Raw genomic sequence first — 18,382 nt, forward strand, 5'->3', positions numbered from 1 at the left:
CACTGTCAGAGAGTACTGGCTTACTTTCTGATTTCTTTGCAATACATGAAGAAACATCCTCCTATTGATTGATTTCATCCATTCAAATATCTACTGAGTGCCAAGGATTGTCCCTGATGCTTGGGATCCAGGGGTGAAAAAATGGATTTTGATAGTATCAAATGGTGTAATTCCTTTCGTCAAAGAGCATGTCAATTCAGTCAAAATGGATTATCTGATAGATGGATAGTACAGTTTGAGCGACATTTTCAAAAATTTCAGAGGCTCCTTGGCTAGGACCCCAGAGACTTAAAGCTTCCTGTCATTTGATTTTTTTGGTATTTAATCTCTCTCTGAAACTCATATATACGTATGTTAGAGGATACAAACTTACAATTAAAAATTTTCCTCTGAAGCCATTTAAAATTGCTGCATATTGAATTTCACTCTTTAATTTCATTAGTCACTTAACTTTAAGTTTTAATTTCACAGAAAGTCTAGTGGCTTTTTTTTTAAGTTTATATATTTACTTTGAGAGTGATTGTGTGCACAAGAGTGAGCAAGGGGCAGAGAGAGAGAGGGAGAGAGGGAATCCCAAGCAGGCTCTGCATGTCAGTGCACAGCCTGATGGGCAAGGCTCAGTCTTGGGAATGGTGAGATAAAGACTGGAGTCCAAATCAAGAGTCTGGTGCTTAACTAACTGAGCCACCCAGGCACCCCTCTAGTGACATAGGAGTCCACATAAAGGGGGTGAGATTTGTCTTTGCTTTCCTGGCCTATGTGAACTTTAATCATTTTGTAGCCCAGATATTTAGAAAGGGAGCCTACAGTATAGATCTTATGCCTCCATGACTTGTTTGATCTAAGTCCTGGGGTGTGTGTGTGTGTGTGTGTGTGTGCATGTGTGTGTCAAGGGGGTGGAAGTAATGGCACATAAAAGAAGGTAGTTACACACCTGTCACTCAGGAAGCCTATATGCATTCTTGACCTGTAGCAATGGTACGGTCACGACCTTCCTTTCCACTCTGGATAAGCACGTTGCTCCAGAGACATTTCAGAAAACATGAAATATGAAAAAGGGATTCCTGTCATAAAATACAATTGACTCTGGACACCACAGGTTCCATGAAAGCCGGAAGCAAAAGGAGTTCCCCTTTTGCAGCTGTTAGACAAAATAAAACCTGAATGAGCAAGATTTTTTTTTTTTTTTGCCATTTATCAGTCGACCATCACAACAAAATAAACAAACATTTTAAAGTAAACTGCCTCAATTGAAAGTGGAAAACCAAAATACTAGAATGGGATTCTGCTGGGGCAATCTTGTCCCCCCTCCCCCCTTTTTTTTCTATTTGATTCTTCCCTTTGCTTCCACATGATTCTGCATTTTCCTGTAAGTCGAGCATAATTCAATCTCGGTCTAGAAGGGCAAATTTGATCACTTGGCTGTTAAACATCGTGTGCCTTTTCCAGAAGAGTTTGTAACAAAACAAAACAGAAACAACCTCAATGGCATATAAACTGGAAGCCATCAGGAGGCTCTTGGAAACTTGGACAGCTTCGTTTGCAGGATTTAGATGTGTATCTCCCGTAACTTTGTGGACAGTTTCCCTCCCCCCCCCCCCCCCCCCCCCCCCCGGGAACCGGTGACAGTTCCTCCTTCCCCAGTCGCACTCCACGACCGAGTGTATCTAAGACCGAATTGGGGTCAGAGGTGACGCGAGATACTTTTGTAACCGAATGGCGTTTTGGAAATAGGAACGGGAAAGACCCCAGAAGTGGCCGGGAGGCGGCGCCGACCCGCGCGGCCCGGGAGTGGTGGGGCGCGAGCGCGGACGGTTCGCGGAGCCGGCCCGGGCTGGGGGGCTGGCGGGGCCGCCTCCCGCGAGTCCGCGTTCCTGGGCCGGGGGCCGAGCGGCAGGCAGAGGCCGCCATATTCCTGCTCCACCACGCCCGGGCGGGCAGCGGCAGGTTGGCGGCGGCCCCGACCCGCCCCTCCCCGGGGGGCGGCCGTGACCGCTGCGCCCGCCGGCCCCCACCGGCGCGCGGGAGCGGGAGGCGCCCGCAGAGCCCGAGGGGCCGGTGCAGCCTGGGGAGCGGCGGGCGAGGCGAGAGCCGCACTGGGAGGCGCGCCGCGGCGGCTGCGAGCCCAGGAAAGCCTTCCAGGAGGGGCCGGGCGGCGCCGCCTCCCCGCTCCCCTCCTCCCGCGCCCATCCCCTCCCTCCGCCTCCCCTCCTCCTCCCGCCGCCGCTGCCGCCGCCGCCTCCCTCCCGGATCTGTGCTCCAGTTCAGAGAAAGAAGAAAATGTGTGTGTGTGGCGAGGGGGAGGGCGAGCAGTGAGCAGTCGCTCCGCGCCTGGCAATCGGGGCCGGGGGTGGGCGTCTGGCGGAGGCGGAGCGGAGGCGGAGGCGGCTGAGCGCGCGGCGGGCGAGCCGGCGAGCGGGCTTTGCGCGCGAGCCGGGCGGTGGGCGCGGGCAGGGCCCAGGGCGCCCGGGAGCCGTGTCAAGCGGCAGCGAGGAGCGGGCGCGCCGGGCGCGGGGAGCCGTCGGCGGCCGCTCGCTGCGGGGACGCCCCGGTGGATGTGCTCTCGCCGCCGGGCGCAGGGCTTAGGGGAGCCTCGGCGGCGGCGGCGGCGGCGGCGCGGGGGGCTAGGCGGGCCGCCCGTTCCCGGGGAAGGAGGCGCGGGCGTCTGAGCGAGGCCGGGCGCGGCGGCCTTCCCTCGCGCGCCCCCCGAGCCAGCGCCCGCGGCCGCCTCCCGCGCCCGCCTCGCTCCTCCCCGCGGCCCGAGCCGCCCGCTCCCGCCGCGCCCCCGGCCCACCTGGTGGCCCCGGCCCTGGCCGCGGCCCCCGCGGCCGTTCCCCGAGCTCGTCCCGGACGCGCGCCCGGGCGGCGGGGGCTCGGCGGCCACCGCTGCCTCGGGGGAGCGAGGGCGGGAGGGTGTGTGTGCGCGCGTGTGAGCAGGGGGTGCCGGCGGGGCTGCAGCGGAGGCACTTTGGAAGAATGACTCTGGAGTCCATCATGGCGTGCTGCCTGAGCGAGGAGGCCAAGGAAGCCCGGCGGATCAACGACGAGATCGAGCGGCAGCTCCGCAGGGACAAGCGGGACGCCCGCCGGGAGCTCAAGCTGCTGCTGCTCGGTGAGTACAGCCCGGGGCCGGCTGCCTCGGGCCCTCCCGCCGGGCCTCCGCGGCCCCCGCTCGCCGCCCCCGGCCCCCCCGGGTCCGCTGCCCTCCGCGGCCCCCGCCCCCGGGCGCCCGCGGCTCGCCCGGACCCTCGGCGGGCGCGTCCCCGGCCACTACCTGCACCCGCGCGGGCGCGCGCGCAGCACATTCACACACACACACACACACACGCGCGCGCGCGCGCGCACACACACACACACACACACACACACGCACGCGCGCAAGCACACACGCGCAGAGGGGTCGGGGCTGCCCCGTCCCGGGCCTCGGCGTGTGCCCCTTGGTATTCCTGAGGGCTGTGCCTCCCGGGAGCGCGTTTCTATGCTGTGCATCTGCCAAATGGCAAATCCCTTCGGGGGAAGAGGTGCGGGGGTGGGAAGGTGGGCAGCGGGGTCGAACTTCCAGTGTCTTTGCTGTGGCGCCCCGTGCCGGAGAGGGGAACTGTGGTGTGTGTGCGTGCGTGCATGTGGCCCGAGGGTGGCGATCCGCGCCGGGGCACACTGGGGGACTGCCTGCGGTAGGGTTGCCTGTGTGCATCCATTTCCAGTGGTGGGGGTCTGGGGGGAATGGTGGTCAGACTCGCGACTGGATTGTCCATGGAGTGATGATGAGGGAGCCTAGTGGTTGGCTCTCTAAAGAAAGGGGGTTTATGTATTTCGGGGGGGGGGGGGCGGGCAGGCAAGCTCAAATGTGTCACACAAGTGCTGCTGCTCTCTAGCCACCAGACCACCGAAAGGAGGGATCCAGAAGAGTTTCTTGACCAGTGGATGGTGACAGGTTTGTTTCTCGTCAGCACCATTTTTTCCAGGAAAAAAGGAGGGATACGGAGGGTTGTGCTGTGTGGTTGTTGACAGCGACGGGTTTCTTTTGTTTAATGAGGCAACCCAGATGCAGGCCTGAATTCACAATAGTTACTACTGAAAACCAGTGCAGCCTCTCAGTTACTCTCCCGGAAACAAATAGAAACCTTTTGTTTAAAACGGACAGCATTTTAATATCTTTGGGATCTAGGCTAGAAGGAAAACGGGAAGTGTGGAGCAAAAATTTCCCTTCAGTCTCTAAAACAAACAAACAAACAAACCCAACAACAACCCAACGTTCTGTCTTCACACAAAGTTATAAAGAAAATGCCATTTCTCAAAGAGGAATTCTATTGATTATTATCTTTTAGAGACTGTTCAGAATCCAGGATCAGGGTGCACATAGGAGCCAGCGTGACCTAACCCTGAGCTATGGTGGTAGGAAGAATAAACAGCTTTGCAGTAACAGGCCTGAAAAATGCCTGCACTTGTGTTCAAGATATTTGCGCGTATAATAAATGTTCCTCAGACATGTCTGGAAGAAAGAAAGATTGTGCTGTCAATTCAGATTGAAGAAGCGTGCGTTTTCTTTCTTGAGCATTCCATCTCTTGGTTCAAGGAACCAGTTGCCTTTGGGACTGAACTGCTTGGGTACTGGATCACTTACAAGAGGGAACAAAATATAATCATTACAGACAGTTACAAATGGTTAATTTACATGTCATGCTTTATGTCTTGAAACCAGATGAGATAAATGTATACTTGTTTGTAAAGAACAGAAGGCAGAGCATTGGATAAAAGAGGTGGGCTTTAGGGAACGAAGCCAGGGGAGTGGAAAACTGCATTTGGAATATTAAGATTAAAAAAATGTTTTTTTTTTCTCATTTTGGGCTACTTCTAATGGCTGAATAATGTGTGATTGAATATGTTGCAAATTCTCAAGATTGGGAAAAATAGGGGAAGACAAATACGCATAGAGTGTACAAGTGCACGATTAAGGGAAAAAGCATGTGTTTTAGAGAGACTTCAGAAGGGATTTTCTTTTGCCCTGTTTACAGTCTTTGTTTATGTTTAGCTGTGAATACAGCATTTGAAATCTCTCAAGCCATCCCTATTTCCTGAAATGTGACAGCTCTAGGTGCCAGCAGCTGGAATTAGAACGCAGGGGGTTTGTCCGTTGGAAGGCCTAGGTTAGATTATCTAGGAGGAAGACTTTGAGGGAAATACACATATACGGACATAATTACATACTGTGTGTTGAAATAACATATGATGTTTTAAAAATGCACTTGGAGATAATTTTATGAGAAAAAAAATTAACAGTTTTCCTACTAAAGTGGTAGTAATGGGGAACTTGGTCTCTTTTTAGATATTTGAGTAGGATTTAATACAGCCTTGTGCCAGCCCCCAAGTATGGCCTATCAGGAGTGGAAAATCTGACATTAATTTAGCACCTACATTCATTAGTAACATTCAAAAATTGTACAACTTTTTGTTAGGAACATGATCCCTAGGCATCACATACTATTTCTTACAGCTTTGTGATCTAGATATGTTGCTTTTGTAGCGGAAGGAGTGTGATACCTACACTATTTCTACAGTAAATACTCTCTCCTAAATGTAGGGGTGTGTGTATGTGTGTGTGTTGTGTGTGTGGGCTTCTGATTTCACAGTTTTTTGAGTCCAGGAGGAAGATAATGGTTGACTTGAACCAGATATCTGGGAGGGCTTCTGTTTGAGGAGCTGCTCTTGGATCAGCTGCTTTGATGAGTTCACCGAAGCTTCCTTTTCCTACCTGTCCAAAGGAGGCTACGGGTTTTATCCTTACACAGTTTAAAGATTTACTGATGTTTTTAGCTACCTTATTTAAATCGAGGGCTCACTCTTGTATTTAAGTGACATTCAGTATAAGATTATTGTCAAAGTAAACTTTAAGACATGACACCATTTTAGTGGAAATGGATTTATTTGGCAGGTGATCTTTGCATTGTTCACATAATTATTTTATGTGTTAGCGTAAAGAATTAGAAAGGGAACTGCCTAGATGAAAGTGTAGCAGTAAAATGGGAATCGTTTTTGATACTTACACAGCAATTATGACAACGTATTTTCCAATTCTGTACTAATATGTTTTGATTGTTTATTCTTTTTTTAAATGAATCCAGAAACTTACCACCATAAAACACCATATTTAGTTCTGAATTGTTGTTTTCTTTACCATATTCTTTCTCTGAATTTATTTAAATAAGTATTTTCCTTGCCGGCTCAAAGAAAACTTGCATATATACGTATATATGCAAGAGAACATTTTAACTTGGTTGAAGTTTTATATGCTTTGTAGGTATAAAGTATATGGTATTTCCTCTAGTTGATCAATATTAATACTAACTAAATACTTATTTAAATAAATTTTTTTTAACATTTATTTATTTTTGAGAGACAGAGAACAAGCAGGGGAGGGGCAGAGAGAGAGGGAGACACAGAATCTGGAGCAGGCTCCAGGCTCTGAGCTGTCAGCATAGACCCTAATGAGAGGCTCGAACACGTGAACTGTGAGATCATGACCTGAGCCAAAGTTGGATGCTTAACTGACTGAGCCACCCAGGCTCCCCTAAATATTTCTATTTGTAGCACATAGGTCACACTATTGAATATTAATGTGTCTTTAAGTCTGTGTATAACAAATGGCTTTGAATCCCTGCATTCAGTCACAGATATTCATGCAGAAAATTTTTTTAGTTCCTTGAAAATATATCTTTTCCCTCTTAAATCTGTTCTTACTTTACATGTTTTTAGAATCTTTACTCTTTAGATCTTAATCATCAAATGGGAAGATTTAGCAAGCCTTTTTGATTGAATTCCACCTATTGAATATAGGCAGAGTTTAGGCCAGTCTTACATGGAAGAATGTATGTTCTTTATCTTCTAACTGAATTACATATATGATTGTAGATTTTCTTCCTCTTCTAGGCCAGTAGTTTATGAGGTTAGGGATTGTGTCTGTACTGCTCACTATGATAGTCCAACTTCTAGCACAATACCTAACTCATAGAATGCTCTCAATAAATGTTTGTTGAGTGAGTACATTTATTTATGACCCCCCCCCCGACAAATTAGGAGCATAAAGTAATGAATAAATTATGGAAACACAGGGATATGTAATGCTTTTAATCTGTGGCAGGTAAAATCATGATCTTTAAACAATTGAATGTAACTCTTTGAGCCTGTTGGATGTAAGTGCATTCCAGGATAGAAAGTGTTAATGTAAGTTGTTACATCACATATTGAACCAGTGTATTACAGTTCTGTGCTGGATGAATTTGGGAATGGTAACAGTCACGCTTAAAGTATGAAAGTTTAAAAGAAAAAGAAGTGGGGCGCCTGGGTGGCGCAGTCGGTTAAGCGTCCGACTTCAGCCAGGTCACGATCTTGCGGTCCGTGAGTTCGAGCCCCGCGTCGGGCTCTGGGCTGATGGCTCAGAGCCTGGAGCCTGTTTCCGATTCTGTGTCTCCCTCTCTCTCTGCCCCTCCCCCGTTCATTCTCTGTCTCTCTCTGTCCCAAAATTAAATAAACATTGAAAAAAAAAATTTTTTTTTTTTTTTTAAAAAGAAAAAGAAGAAACCATTCGATATCTTGCTTACTTTTTATCGTGTAGAAGCTAATTTAACCCTGTCATCTTCTGGTCATACACTTTCCCCATGACATACTCAACAGAGTGAATTTTAAATTCTCCAGCATACAGGTGACAGATTTTTGTGATTTATCTGTACAGTTAAATGAGAACCACAATGATCAAATACAGAGTTTTAAGAGTTGCAGATGGAGGGCGCCTGGGGGGCTCAGTGGGTTAAGCATCTGACTCTTGATTTCGGCTCAGGTCATAATCTTACAGTTTATGTGTTCAAGCCCCATGTCAGGCTCTGTGCTGACAGTGTGGAGCCTGCTAGGGACTTTCTCTCTCTCTCTCTCTCTCTCTCTCTCTCTCTCTCTGTCTCTCTGCGCCCCTCCCCCATGCACTTGTGCTCTCTCAGAAAATCAATAAAGTTAAAAAGATGGACAAACATGAAAAAAATTAAAAAAGAATGGCAGATGGAATATTTTTGATTGAGAGGTATATATTTGTACTGAAAACTGTACAGTTACAGAGCAAGAAGGCTGGGAATTGCCTGACAGATTTAGATTGTATGGAGAGTTCATTCGTGTGGGCGTGGATAAAAGCGCCTGCCCCACGACCCCTCTGTAGAGTTCACTGGAGAAGAATGGGGATGTTGATGGTCTGAGTTAACCTAGAAGTTAGTGGCTGTCTAGGACGGCCCTTCAGAACCAGGGAAGGCAAGGATCCCTGTACGCAGCCCTAATGACAGCATCTCCCTGGAAATACCAAACGATGGTGTTGATGAGGCTGCTTTAAAACCAACCAGTTTTATTTTTGTTACTCTTTTTGCTTCCAAGTGTTAAATATGTTTCTAAATGTCAGGATTTACTTGGATGCATTTCCTCTTTTTCTTTCTGGTTTTTTGTTTTTGTTGTTGTTGTTTGAAACACGGGACTTATAGTTTCTATCCGAAGGGTGGAGTGTTAGCATCCCTCATAAGAATCAGAATTGTAGCTCTGACTACAGCAGAGCCTTCAGAGTAAGATTTTTGCTTCGAGCCACGTAGATCCATTGTCTAGATCTGCCGTGGAACTCATCCTTTTGCTTACATGTGATTTCTTCCTGTGGGAGCTTTGGCACATGTTAAAACCATGCTGAACAGTGAAGTTATCCCCTATATATCGATTCAGATTTTTTAAGGTAAATTTAGAAAGGAGAACCAGAAGAATAATTTAGTGGCCATTTTGTTTATTACAAATAAATTTGATAGCCTCCTTCTCATTAAAAAACAACAACAGTAACAACAACAACACAGCTCCACTTTATAGGAGATGGTTTATATTCAATTTTGTAGGTGCCTATTCAATATAGTTATGATTTTTATTACAGATGAATTTTTAAGGACCTGACACAGCTTTCACAGTTGTGTGGCTGCGTGCTATGCTAAACTTAGCAGAAAAAAGGAACAGATTTTTCTTCATGATCCAGGCGAACTTACACTTGAGAAGAAATGAACTAGATTTTCCAAGGATGATTTTGATTCCAGCATTCATGTTAATTTTTCTTTAAGGGGAGGTGATTAGTTCTGTTGACATTAATGGAAATGTTGATTGGGTGTTGTAGAGGAAAAGCAGGGAACTCAAATGGTACATCTTGGGAGAGAGAAGCCATTTTAAGAAGGTTAGGATTGCTTTCTTCCTAAGGAGGTAGAGGGAGGGAGCCTGTTTGCTCCAGACACTGTTTTGGCTTGAGGGAAATACAAGTATTTGTAGCAACAAATTTAAAGTCTAATTTCGTTGTTTCAGCTGGGAGGGTGATGACATTTTTCAAAAGGAAACTGGTATCATGGCTTTTAAGCAATGTTAAGATCTTTGCAGAATTCATCCTAGGGAAGTGTGAAATAGCAATAGAAGGTAAAAAGTGTGATTGCTGGTAATTAAATCTGTGGCAATAACTGACTTCAGTAAACAGTGAATGTTTTCTCCTGTGCTGCCGAATGGAGTAACATTGAAGACAGAGCTGTTCTCAGACCCAAACACTGTTTTGCGTGAACAGCTGTTACTAATAAAATGATAGGAAGTTGTTCCACAATCACCTTTGATTTGTTATGTTACCGATATGTAAAAATCTGTCTGATTTCTCATCTATCATGCAGTAAAAAGAAAAAAAAAATGACCTAACCATGCTGTTGGAAATGAGTTCCTAAATTCTAGGTGGTTGGCCATGGATCTGGACTTGACAAAAATATCCGTATTTTGATGCTGAGAACCAAAATCTGAATTCACTGACTAGCTCTGGGGTTGACCTTTATACCTAGCAATAATTTCTGAGATCAGAGCAGAATATTTTGTTCAAAGACTTCATGGTTAAATATTAAGAACAAAATTCGTGTTAAAAATAAAGTTAAGAACATACTTCAAATTCATTTATTCCACAAACACTTGCCAGATATTGGAAAATAAACACTTCCTCCAATTTTTTTTTTTTTTTTAATCAGACATATCTTATGAAAGAACAGCTGCATAGAGAATGCTGGTCAAATGAGCAAGTATTAAGCCCCTCATTTATACAAAATAATGTGCTGTGTGAGACACTCCTTATTTTTTACTCGTCAGCAACGAAGACTACAAGTACTTTTCACAGTTTTGCTGTTTCCCAGTAGACGCCCTCGGACAGACATGTCCTTCTGAGTTTTATCCTTCCTGGCATTGGCTTTTCTATTGGCTCTTAATACAAAGAAAAAACCAAAATAATCTCAAGGCCATTGTACAAGCTTCCCGGGGATTACACAACTGGAGAAAGCAGATGACCTTGAGAATTACTTCCTAGGAGCCTATCGGCAAAAATGCCTTCAACCATGAGAAGTCATTACTGACCACTTGCCCTGAGCACTAATTGGGTTGGAAGCTCCTTGAGGCCAAAGATGGCGGCTTTGGTTTTGTTTTGTTTTGTTTTGTTTTGTTTTTTTGTATCCCAGCATAGACAAAGCCTTGCTCAGTTTACAGTGATTCTGTTGTCAGTAACTGGGGGCTTTGTGGGCACAGAAGGGTGGGCAGCTGGATTCTCCAAAGAAAGGGCAATCAGAGGACATGAACGTACACTTCTTGCTTCCGTCTAACGTGCATCATCCATATGTTCTCCATTTGCCACACTCCTCTTTGCCGTTTCGTGGGCCACCTGGGGCACAGTAAAAGCAGTTGGGTTTTAACAACGGAATAGTCTTTGTCTCCCGGTCCTGCTTCTCATTCATTGTCTAGCGGGAGTGATTCAGTTGAGCGTTCTCATATTGTTTCAGCCTGAAAAGCCAATAGAAGTGCATGCAGCAGTTTGAATGGAAAACTGTTACACAGGTCCTTTGAAATTTAAAAATTCCATGCACCTTTATTACAGGATTAATTTTGGATTGTGAGCAGTTTGACTACTTAAGAAACAAAGTAGTTGTTTCAAGGAAGTGCGGAATAGATTGTGGTGCGGTTGGGAACAGGAATGTCATTAATGCCATTGTATTCCTGAAACCTCACAGAAAGGAACAATAATTGATCCACAGAAAGAGCGAGAGTGAGACTTTTTGGCTCTGTTGCAGGAAGTGAATAGTGATGTTTAGAAACATAGTCATGCATAATTCTAAAATAGCCTTGAGTTTTTTCCCTTTAGAGAACTGAAATCATGTATTAATTGCCTCTTCCTGGAATTTGACTTTTTTTTTGATCACCACCAGTTGTTAAAAAATCAAGAGTTTTTCTTTTGCTTTTTTACATTTTCAAGACTCTGATGAAATCTTTATTTTTATTGTTTCTTCCCTACCTTTCTTTTTGCTGTTAGGGCAAGCAGGGTGATTGCTGGCATCTTCTGTATACTTCCTGGTGACTGCAACTAAAGATCAGCACTTTGGGGCACCTGGGTGGCTCAGTCGGCTAAGCGTTCTACTTCGGCTCAGGTCATGATCTCATGGTTGGTGGGTTCCAGCCCTGTGTCGGGCTCAGTGCTGACAGCTTGGAGCCTGGAGCCTGCTTAGGATTCTGTGTCTCCCTCTGTCTCTTCCCCTTGTTTGCTCACACTCTGTTTCTCTCTCTCTCTCTCTCTCTCTCTCTCTCTCAAAAGCACACATTTAAAAAAATGAGACAAGCATTTGAGTGGCTTACCCGCCCGTTATTCCAGCTGTTTGCTACAGCCCCCTTCTGTGCAAACACCGCCCATTCATTTACCCTTTCATCCCAGTGCCCTTTGGTGCCAGGAAGGGTTTCTTAGACTCCCTGGCACGCACATTTCTTTAAGATTTAGGGAACTTCCAAGTTGGTGCTTCCTTCAAACATGTGGCTGTGAGCTGGTGAGGGGAAGTTGGGTGCTTTACTACACTAAAAGGGCACTTGTGAATGTGCTTGTAGGAGATAATTAACTGTCTTTAGCAACACTTGAGTCCCCGGAACAAAATACATTGTTACTGAACAAAATGTAGAATTCTCCTTCCTTTTCCAGAGGGCAGGGACTGGAGACTGGTTCACGATTCCCAGCAGAGAGTGAGTGAGCCAGTGCTGGATAATCTATCACACCCCACTGGGTTTCAAAATAGGATGCAGTGCGTTTGCTAGAAAGGAGGACGGTGCGTGTAGGCCTGTGTGGAGTAAGAGCGAATCTTCCCCATTTTCATGATGTGAGCGTTCTCATCTCCGTACCTAGAGAGCCTTAAAGCCCCTCTAATTGTATTTCTGTACAGAATGGGGGGGGGGGGGTAGCATCAGCAGAGGCCTTTGCTTTTGTTGCACCCAGTCAGCCTGAGCATGTTTTGGGGTTTGTTTTTTTAAGGCAAAGGTACAGTGTTAGTTTCTGACCCTCAGAACGGATATTTTAGGACCTCCCCTTTCCAGAGCAGCTTCATTATACTACACGTTCTTTCTGCAGATGGTAAGTGCAGTTTTCCTCCTGTCCTAAAGAGCTGACCCATTTCCTGTGACTTGTTCTAATAATACAGGATGACTTTAATTCTTGTTCCTAGTTTGCCCTTAAAAGAATGCCAGGGTACTTGCTACGGGTTTAACTCTTGTCTTTCTAACACTCGTGATATTTTTTTGAGAATTGGTCAAGCACACAGAAGCAGTAGCAGGCGCTGTGGAAGTTTATTTGGGTAAATAAATACCTGCCCCCCCCCCCCCACACACACATTGGTTTAGTTTCGTGTGTTTTTTCTAAAACCTGTAACTAAAGGGAGGTCAAGCGGTCCTGCCCTATATCTCTTTGAACTATTGTGAAGGTGTTTCTTCAGGGAAAAAGATTTGTTCCTGGACTCTTTCTACAGAGACATGTAGAATGAAGACATTGGACCGAACCTCACGGCTGTCTGAACGTTGAAACTTGCTCCGCTTCCCCGTCTGCAGCTCTGGCCTCTTGGCCACCTTCTGCCCAGGCTCATCCCTGGATGAGGGGCCCCGAGCCCCAACCCTCTGCAGTGGTGACAGGCCCTCCGGGAGGCATCGGCAGGTCTGGTGGACTCCTGGCTGCCCTCACCGTCCTCTCCTTCCCTTCCGGAAGACACCCTGAGCACCCTGCGGGAGGCTCGGCAGCTCCGGGGAAGAGTGAGGAGGCATCAGCGAGTCTGGCCAGAGCGGCCCCCATGCCGCCTGGCACGCCGCTGATAGTTTCACTGCCTTCACAGGGAATGGTATCAAAAGCCTCCTGTCATATCAGCATGGGTCTCTTGCTTCCTGCAGGAAGGGCGATATCCTGGCAGGCACAGGGGTGGAGCCTGCGGACCAGGCAGTGTTCAAGTGCTGCCCTGCTCAGGCCCCTGCCCCGGAGCTTTCGTGGGTACCCTTAGACCGCTGTCTTTGACCCACTGCTACTAGTTTTTTCCCCTTCATTGGGCTTTAAGCAATGCTTTCCATTTGCTTGCAGAGAACCTGCTGCCCAAGCCCGTTTCTGCCATTTTCAGTGAGAGCGGGTCGGTCGTCTGAGTCTGGGCTCCAGGAGTGCCTCACACCTTGGTGGAGCACGTTTGGGGGACTGCTGTGTATTGGGAGCCAGTAGACTCCTTTTCTAGCACCTTCCAGGGGAGATTTAGAATCAACCCAGGAACGGAGCATTTGTGTCCATTTCCTCTTACATTCCTGTGCCCATCTTTTTTTTTACGCGGCCTTTATTGAAATCAGAAAAACAGGTAGTGGACTGTTTTTCTGAACTGCCCTTAGTTGTCATGACCATGTTCAGAGAAACTTCAAGGAGGCGACTTCCTGTGTCTCTTGTCTGCATTCTGGAGAACGGGCTCTGTGACCAAAGAAAGAACAGCTAGACTCACAGCCTAGGTCTGCAGAAGAGCCCAATTCCCCTGGAGGTGCCCGGCAGGGGTCTGGCACTCGTCGACCCCTGCTTTCCTCCCGGCCGCAGCCTCTTCCTCATTATCTTGTCAGCTTGATTTTGGATATGGAGTTGGACAGGTACAGGGGAAAAGGAGAGCAGTCACAGATGAAGGAGAGTAATGTGAGTCTGGCGGGGCTTGGCTGGACAGAGGCTGTTGTTCCCTGGAGGGGTGGTGCGGTCGTGTCTTCGCTAGACTCTGGAGGAAGGAAAGGAGAACAACAGAGAGGTGCTGTGTGAGTTGGCCTGTGGTTGGAAAGTGCCAGGCCAATGCAGCTTCTCTTACGAGCTCCACTGCCCCCCTGCATTTCCTCATCTGGTCACGTCTCCTGTGCCCTTGCTTCCCCGATCCCAGATTGGGAGAGGAGCAAGGGCAGCAGTCTGCTTGTGTGGGAGGTGCTCTTGTTGCATGCGTCCTCCCCTGACCTTTTACCCCCAGAGATGGTTAAATAGACCAGGCACAAAGCTCATGTCAAGCAGTGTCCTGAGAAAAACCATTCACACATTAAAAAGAAAATGTACACCATGATTCCTCTGTGTGTGTGTGTGTGTGTGTGTGTGTGTGTGTGTGTGTGTGTACTTAACCTGGCAGCTGCTTAAGGTGACAGAAATGCATCTCTTACTGTATTGAGAACTCTGCTAATCTGGCGATGGGTTATTCGAATGTCTCTTGAGAGATCCTTGTGCAGGAAGTCTGCTTTCACCTGGCTTGCTTCTCCTACAATAGAGCACCTGTCAGTTGCCCAAGGCAATAAGTAGATACATAGTAGCCTGAGATAGTCTTGCCAAAGTGGATTCACACTCACTGTGGAGGCATGTAATACATGTAATTTTAGCTGATCAAGGCACCTGTCAATTGATTGTGTTCTCTTCGGAGCTGTTCACATTCTGGGGCTATTACATCCAAGCCCAGGGAGTAGATTACTCAATAAGCCCTGAAGCCTGTTTCCATTTATGACCAGCATTTGAAATGGGGTGCTTTTGTTCATGATAGAATCGAGTTATGAGGATTTCTTGACTCGAAAATGTAGGCAAATATATTTTGAATAATTTGATTAATTTGAGAACAGAAGTAGGAAGAGCTGAAACAAAAGATACTTGAAATCAACCCGTATTTTCATGAACAATCGATTCCTAATGGGTCAAGAACTAACACTTTGCCAAGCTACCGGATCATCTTGGAGCCAACTCAGATAGGACACAGATTCTGGAGATGGACGGCCCTTGCTGTGGTCCAGACTAATAAATGGCATGTCCTCTGCACCTCCTATATTATGTGTTGGGTCACCACCTGAGATGTTATCCAGAGCACATTAGAAATGACTAAAACATTTGGGGCACATACTAGTCTCTTGTAACGTCGAGTCCCCAAAGTTTCCCATGTTCTGTGAGAGAATATACCTATATGTTGCTTGATTCGTTTCTGATAAGCAATTTGTATTTCCCTACGCATACAGTTCTTGACAAAAGGTTGCATTTTAATGGGGGAAATCATAGGACTTCGTTAATAGTATTGCTTAGGAAATCTTGATTCCAAATATATTTTCATGAAAATCGCCAGCTGTGTCCTTTGAGAAACACATTTGCTATAAGGGCTTTCCACTCCAGGCCATGCTTATGGTGGGAACAGAGATTCTTGTCTAAGGTTTTTCTAAATCCCTAGAGTCTATCTGTGAATTGCTACTCAAATTACAGTGTATCCGTCCCAGAATTAATTAATGCATATGCATCCCAGTGTATTGAAATCATGTGGCCACACAATGATTTTTTTTCTATTAAATACATTCTCTCTTTATATATCTTCAGACAGCATGCTATTGCCTGAGTTTATATTGTATTTTATTCTCTTTTTGGAGCAAAATAAGAGCACTTGAGATAGTTATCCTTTGGTGGTATGATTGTCTTCTAAAATAGTAAAGTTTAATAATGAGAAGAACTGTCGTATTTAATAGAGTTTGAGTCAAGAAGTGTTTATTTTCTTCCAGTTAAGAATTTTCTTACATTCTTAAGAAATACATTATTTTGGTTTCACATTGCCCTTCAAAAGAATGAGTCCCTTCTATGTGAATAACTTTTTTTTTAAAGGGTGTTAACCTTTTTTGAAGTATAGTTGATACACAATGTTACATTAGTTTCAGGTGTACATTGTTATTATGTTTCATTGTTCAGTGATTTTGAAATCTTATAAATAATGGAATCGTTTCTTTACACAAAGTTTGAAATTAAAAAAAATTAATTCATGAACTTATTCAGAGTGTACGAACTTAAGAAACATGATTTGTATGAGTGTGTGTTCCTTTCTAGTCTGTTTTATTTTTATATGTGTCTTGCTCAGGTGTAATCATACTGTATAATAATATAACATTGTGTTGTAAGCATTTTCTATATGATTGTATAGACTTCATATTAATATTTAGAATTTAGAATTGCTATATAATATTCTTTTAGAGGATACATATTAATTTGCTTGCTTACTCTCATTTTTTTGGACACCTAGATTTCTCTCAATGTTACTATTTTGAAAATAATGCTGTGATGGAGTTAGCATTTTTTAAACACACACATGCTTTTAGAATAGATTAATAGAAATGTTAATTCTAGGTCTGAGGTTATGAAAAATTTTATGACTTGATTGCACACACCTAAGACACATTTTGAAGTGATTGTATGCAATTTGCAATATCATGAGCAATATTATGAGAGTATTAATGAGTTAATAGGCAAAAAAAAAAGGTATGTGATTTTAAAATTTGCATTTATTTGATCACTAGTGAGAATGATCATTGCCCATGTGTTTGTTTCTAGTTGAACTTATTATTTTGTAAGTTGTCTCCTTATTTCCTTTGTCTGTTTATGAGTTCTGAACATGCATATGAAGTTTGCCATTTTCATATTTACTGTAAATAACTTAACCCCAGTGTTTTGTTTTTCTTTGTCTTTGTTTTGAACTATTTAATACAGAAGTTTTAAATTATTTTGAAGCCAAATATGCTGATCTTTTTCTATTCTGTTTTGAAATAAAGGTCTGATTCTGGTTTAGATACTCCATGAAAGTCAGATTTACTGTTGTTATAGGTGAAACTAGGTTGAATGTAGTGTTTCCATATCACTGTTGTATGATTCTTTTTCTTCCAAAATGGCAGTGAAATACATACACATGGAAGTTCATACTATTAGAGATGATATAACATAAGTTCTTCTGTATGTCTTTGGTTTTTTCATCCAGTAATATGGAATGGATATCTTGCCCTGTTAATATAAATCTTTTACATCACATTTATGCTTGTTAGTGCGACAGTGTATTTTTTTTTAATTGTAGTTACAGCATATTTTCAGTCTTCACAGTGGTGTGCTGCAGTTAGCTTGTATCTACTCATGAAAGTTTGACACATTTCCCGATTCTCTGTTCAGTGACTTCACTTGGATAGCTTGAAATCAGCCAAGATGTGGAGTATTTACATCACAGAAGTTGGCAGGTGCTACCAATCAGGGCTTTCCCCTCCCACTGGGAGAACTTGTTAAATATTAACCAGCACGTTTACTAGCACTTACACCTGACCTCTACCTACTGATGGAGAGTTAGTTTGATTCCATTTGAAAAAGTTACAGTTAATGCTGCAGTGAATATTGCAGGGGATCCATTTTGTACACTTGTACAATTGACCCTTTAGCAGATAAGTTCCTCAGAGTTAGGTCATCAGCCAAATGACAGACTTACTTTAAATTTTGATACACATCACCACTTTATCTTTCAGATAGGTTGTATTAATTTACTTCACCACCTCTAATGTGCGTTAGTGACTATTTTGACAATGTGATAGGTAAAAACAAACCCAAACATGTATTTTTTGCATTTTTATTGGATACATTTGTATTCATTTCTGTTTTTATAATTTTCATTTCTATACTGCCTATTTACAAAAATAACAAATACCTCGGTTTATGATTTAGTTAGGTTTTTGTCGCTTTTCACTTCCATTTTATTAACCGATATTTCTAGAAAATTGACCATTTTATCTGCAGAAGGATGGAGTGAGTGCTCTAGGATAAGTGTGTCCAAGGGGAAAAGAAAATAGAACGGATAAGATTATAGGACAGGTTTGGCCATGTGCAAAATTGTACTGACACAGATGTTTTTGATGGTGATTTTTTTTTCCCCCCGGTTTCTTGTGCTTTTACTTTTAAGAAACTTGCTAAATCCAAGGTCTCAAAGATTTACTTTCATGTTTTCTTCTAAGGGTTTTGTCGATTCAGGTCTTATATGTAAGTCTCTCATGCAGCTTGAGGTGATTTTTGTATATGGTGTGAGGTTGGGTTCTGACTTCATTTTTTTTTTTTTTTTTACAAGTGGATATCTAGTTGTCCAAGCACCATTTATTGAAAGGACATATTCTTTCCCCGTTGTGGGGTCTTAGCACCCTTGTTATTTATTCTTGCCTTATCTTTATTATTTTATTTCTTGAAATTTCTCTAGGTTTATTT

The 18,382-nt window shown here is 44.4% G+C and overlaps 1 protein-coding gene across 2 annotated transcripts in view; it reads left to right on the forward strand.

Moving 5' to 3' along the window:
* Nucleotides 1-2,822: 2,822 nt before the first annotated feature.
* The window catches only part of GNAQ (G protein subunit alpha q), a 317,775-nt gene continuing 302,215 nt past the window's right edge, over nucleotides 2,823-18,382 (forward strand). For both annotated transcript variants that reach the window (XR_007146310.1, XM_047830059.1), the window contains exon 1: nucleotides 2,823-3,112. Coding sequence is in view for 1 of the 2 variants with exons in the window: in XM_047830059.1 (XP_047686015.1) it covers nucleotides 2,977-3,112 (136 nt within the window). In the remaining variant the exon portion in view is untranslated. The remainder of the gene's footprint in view (nucleotides 3,113-18,382) is intronic.

The sequence above is a fragment of the Prionailurus viverrinus genome, chromosome D4 (genome assembly GCF_022837055.1).
Source record: "Prionailurus viverrinus isolate Anna chromosome D4, UM_Priviv_1.0, whole genome shotgun sequence".
Classification (NCBI taxonomy): Eukaryota; Metazoa; Chordata; class Mammalia; order Carnivora; family Felidae; genus Prionailurus; species Prionailurus viverrinus.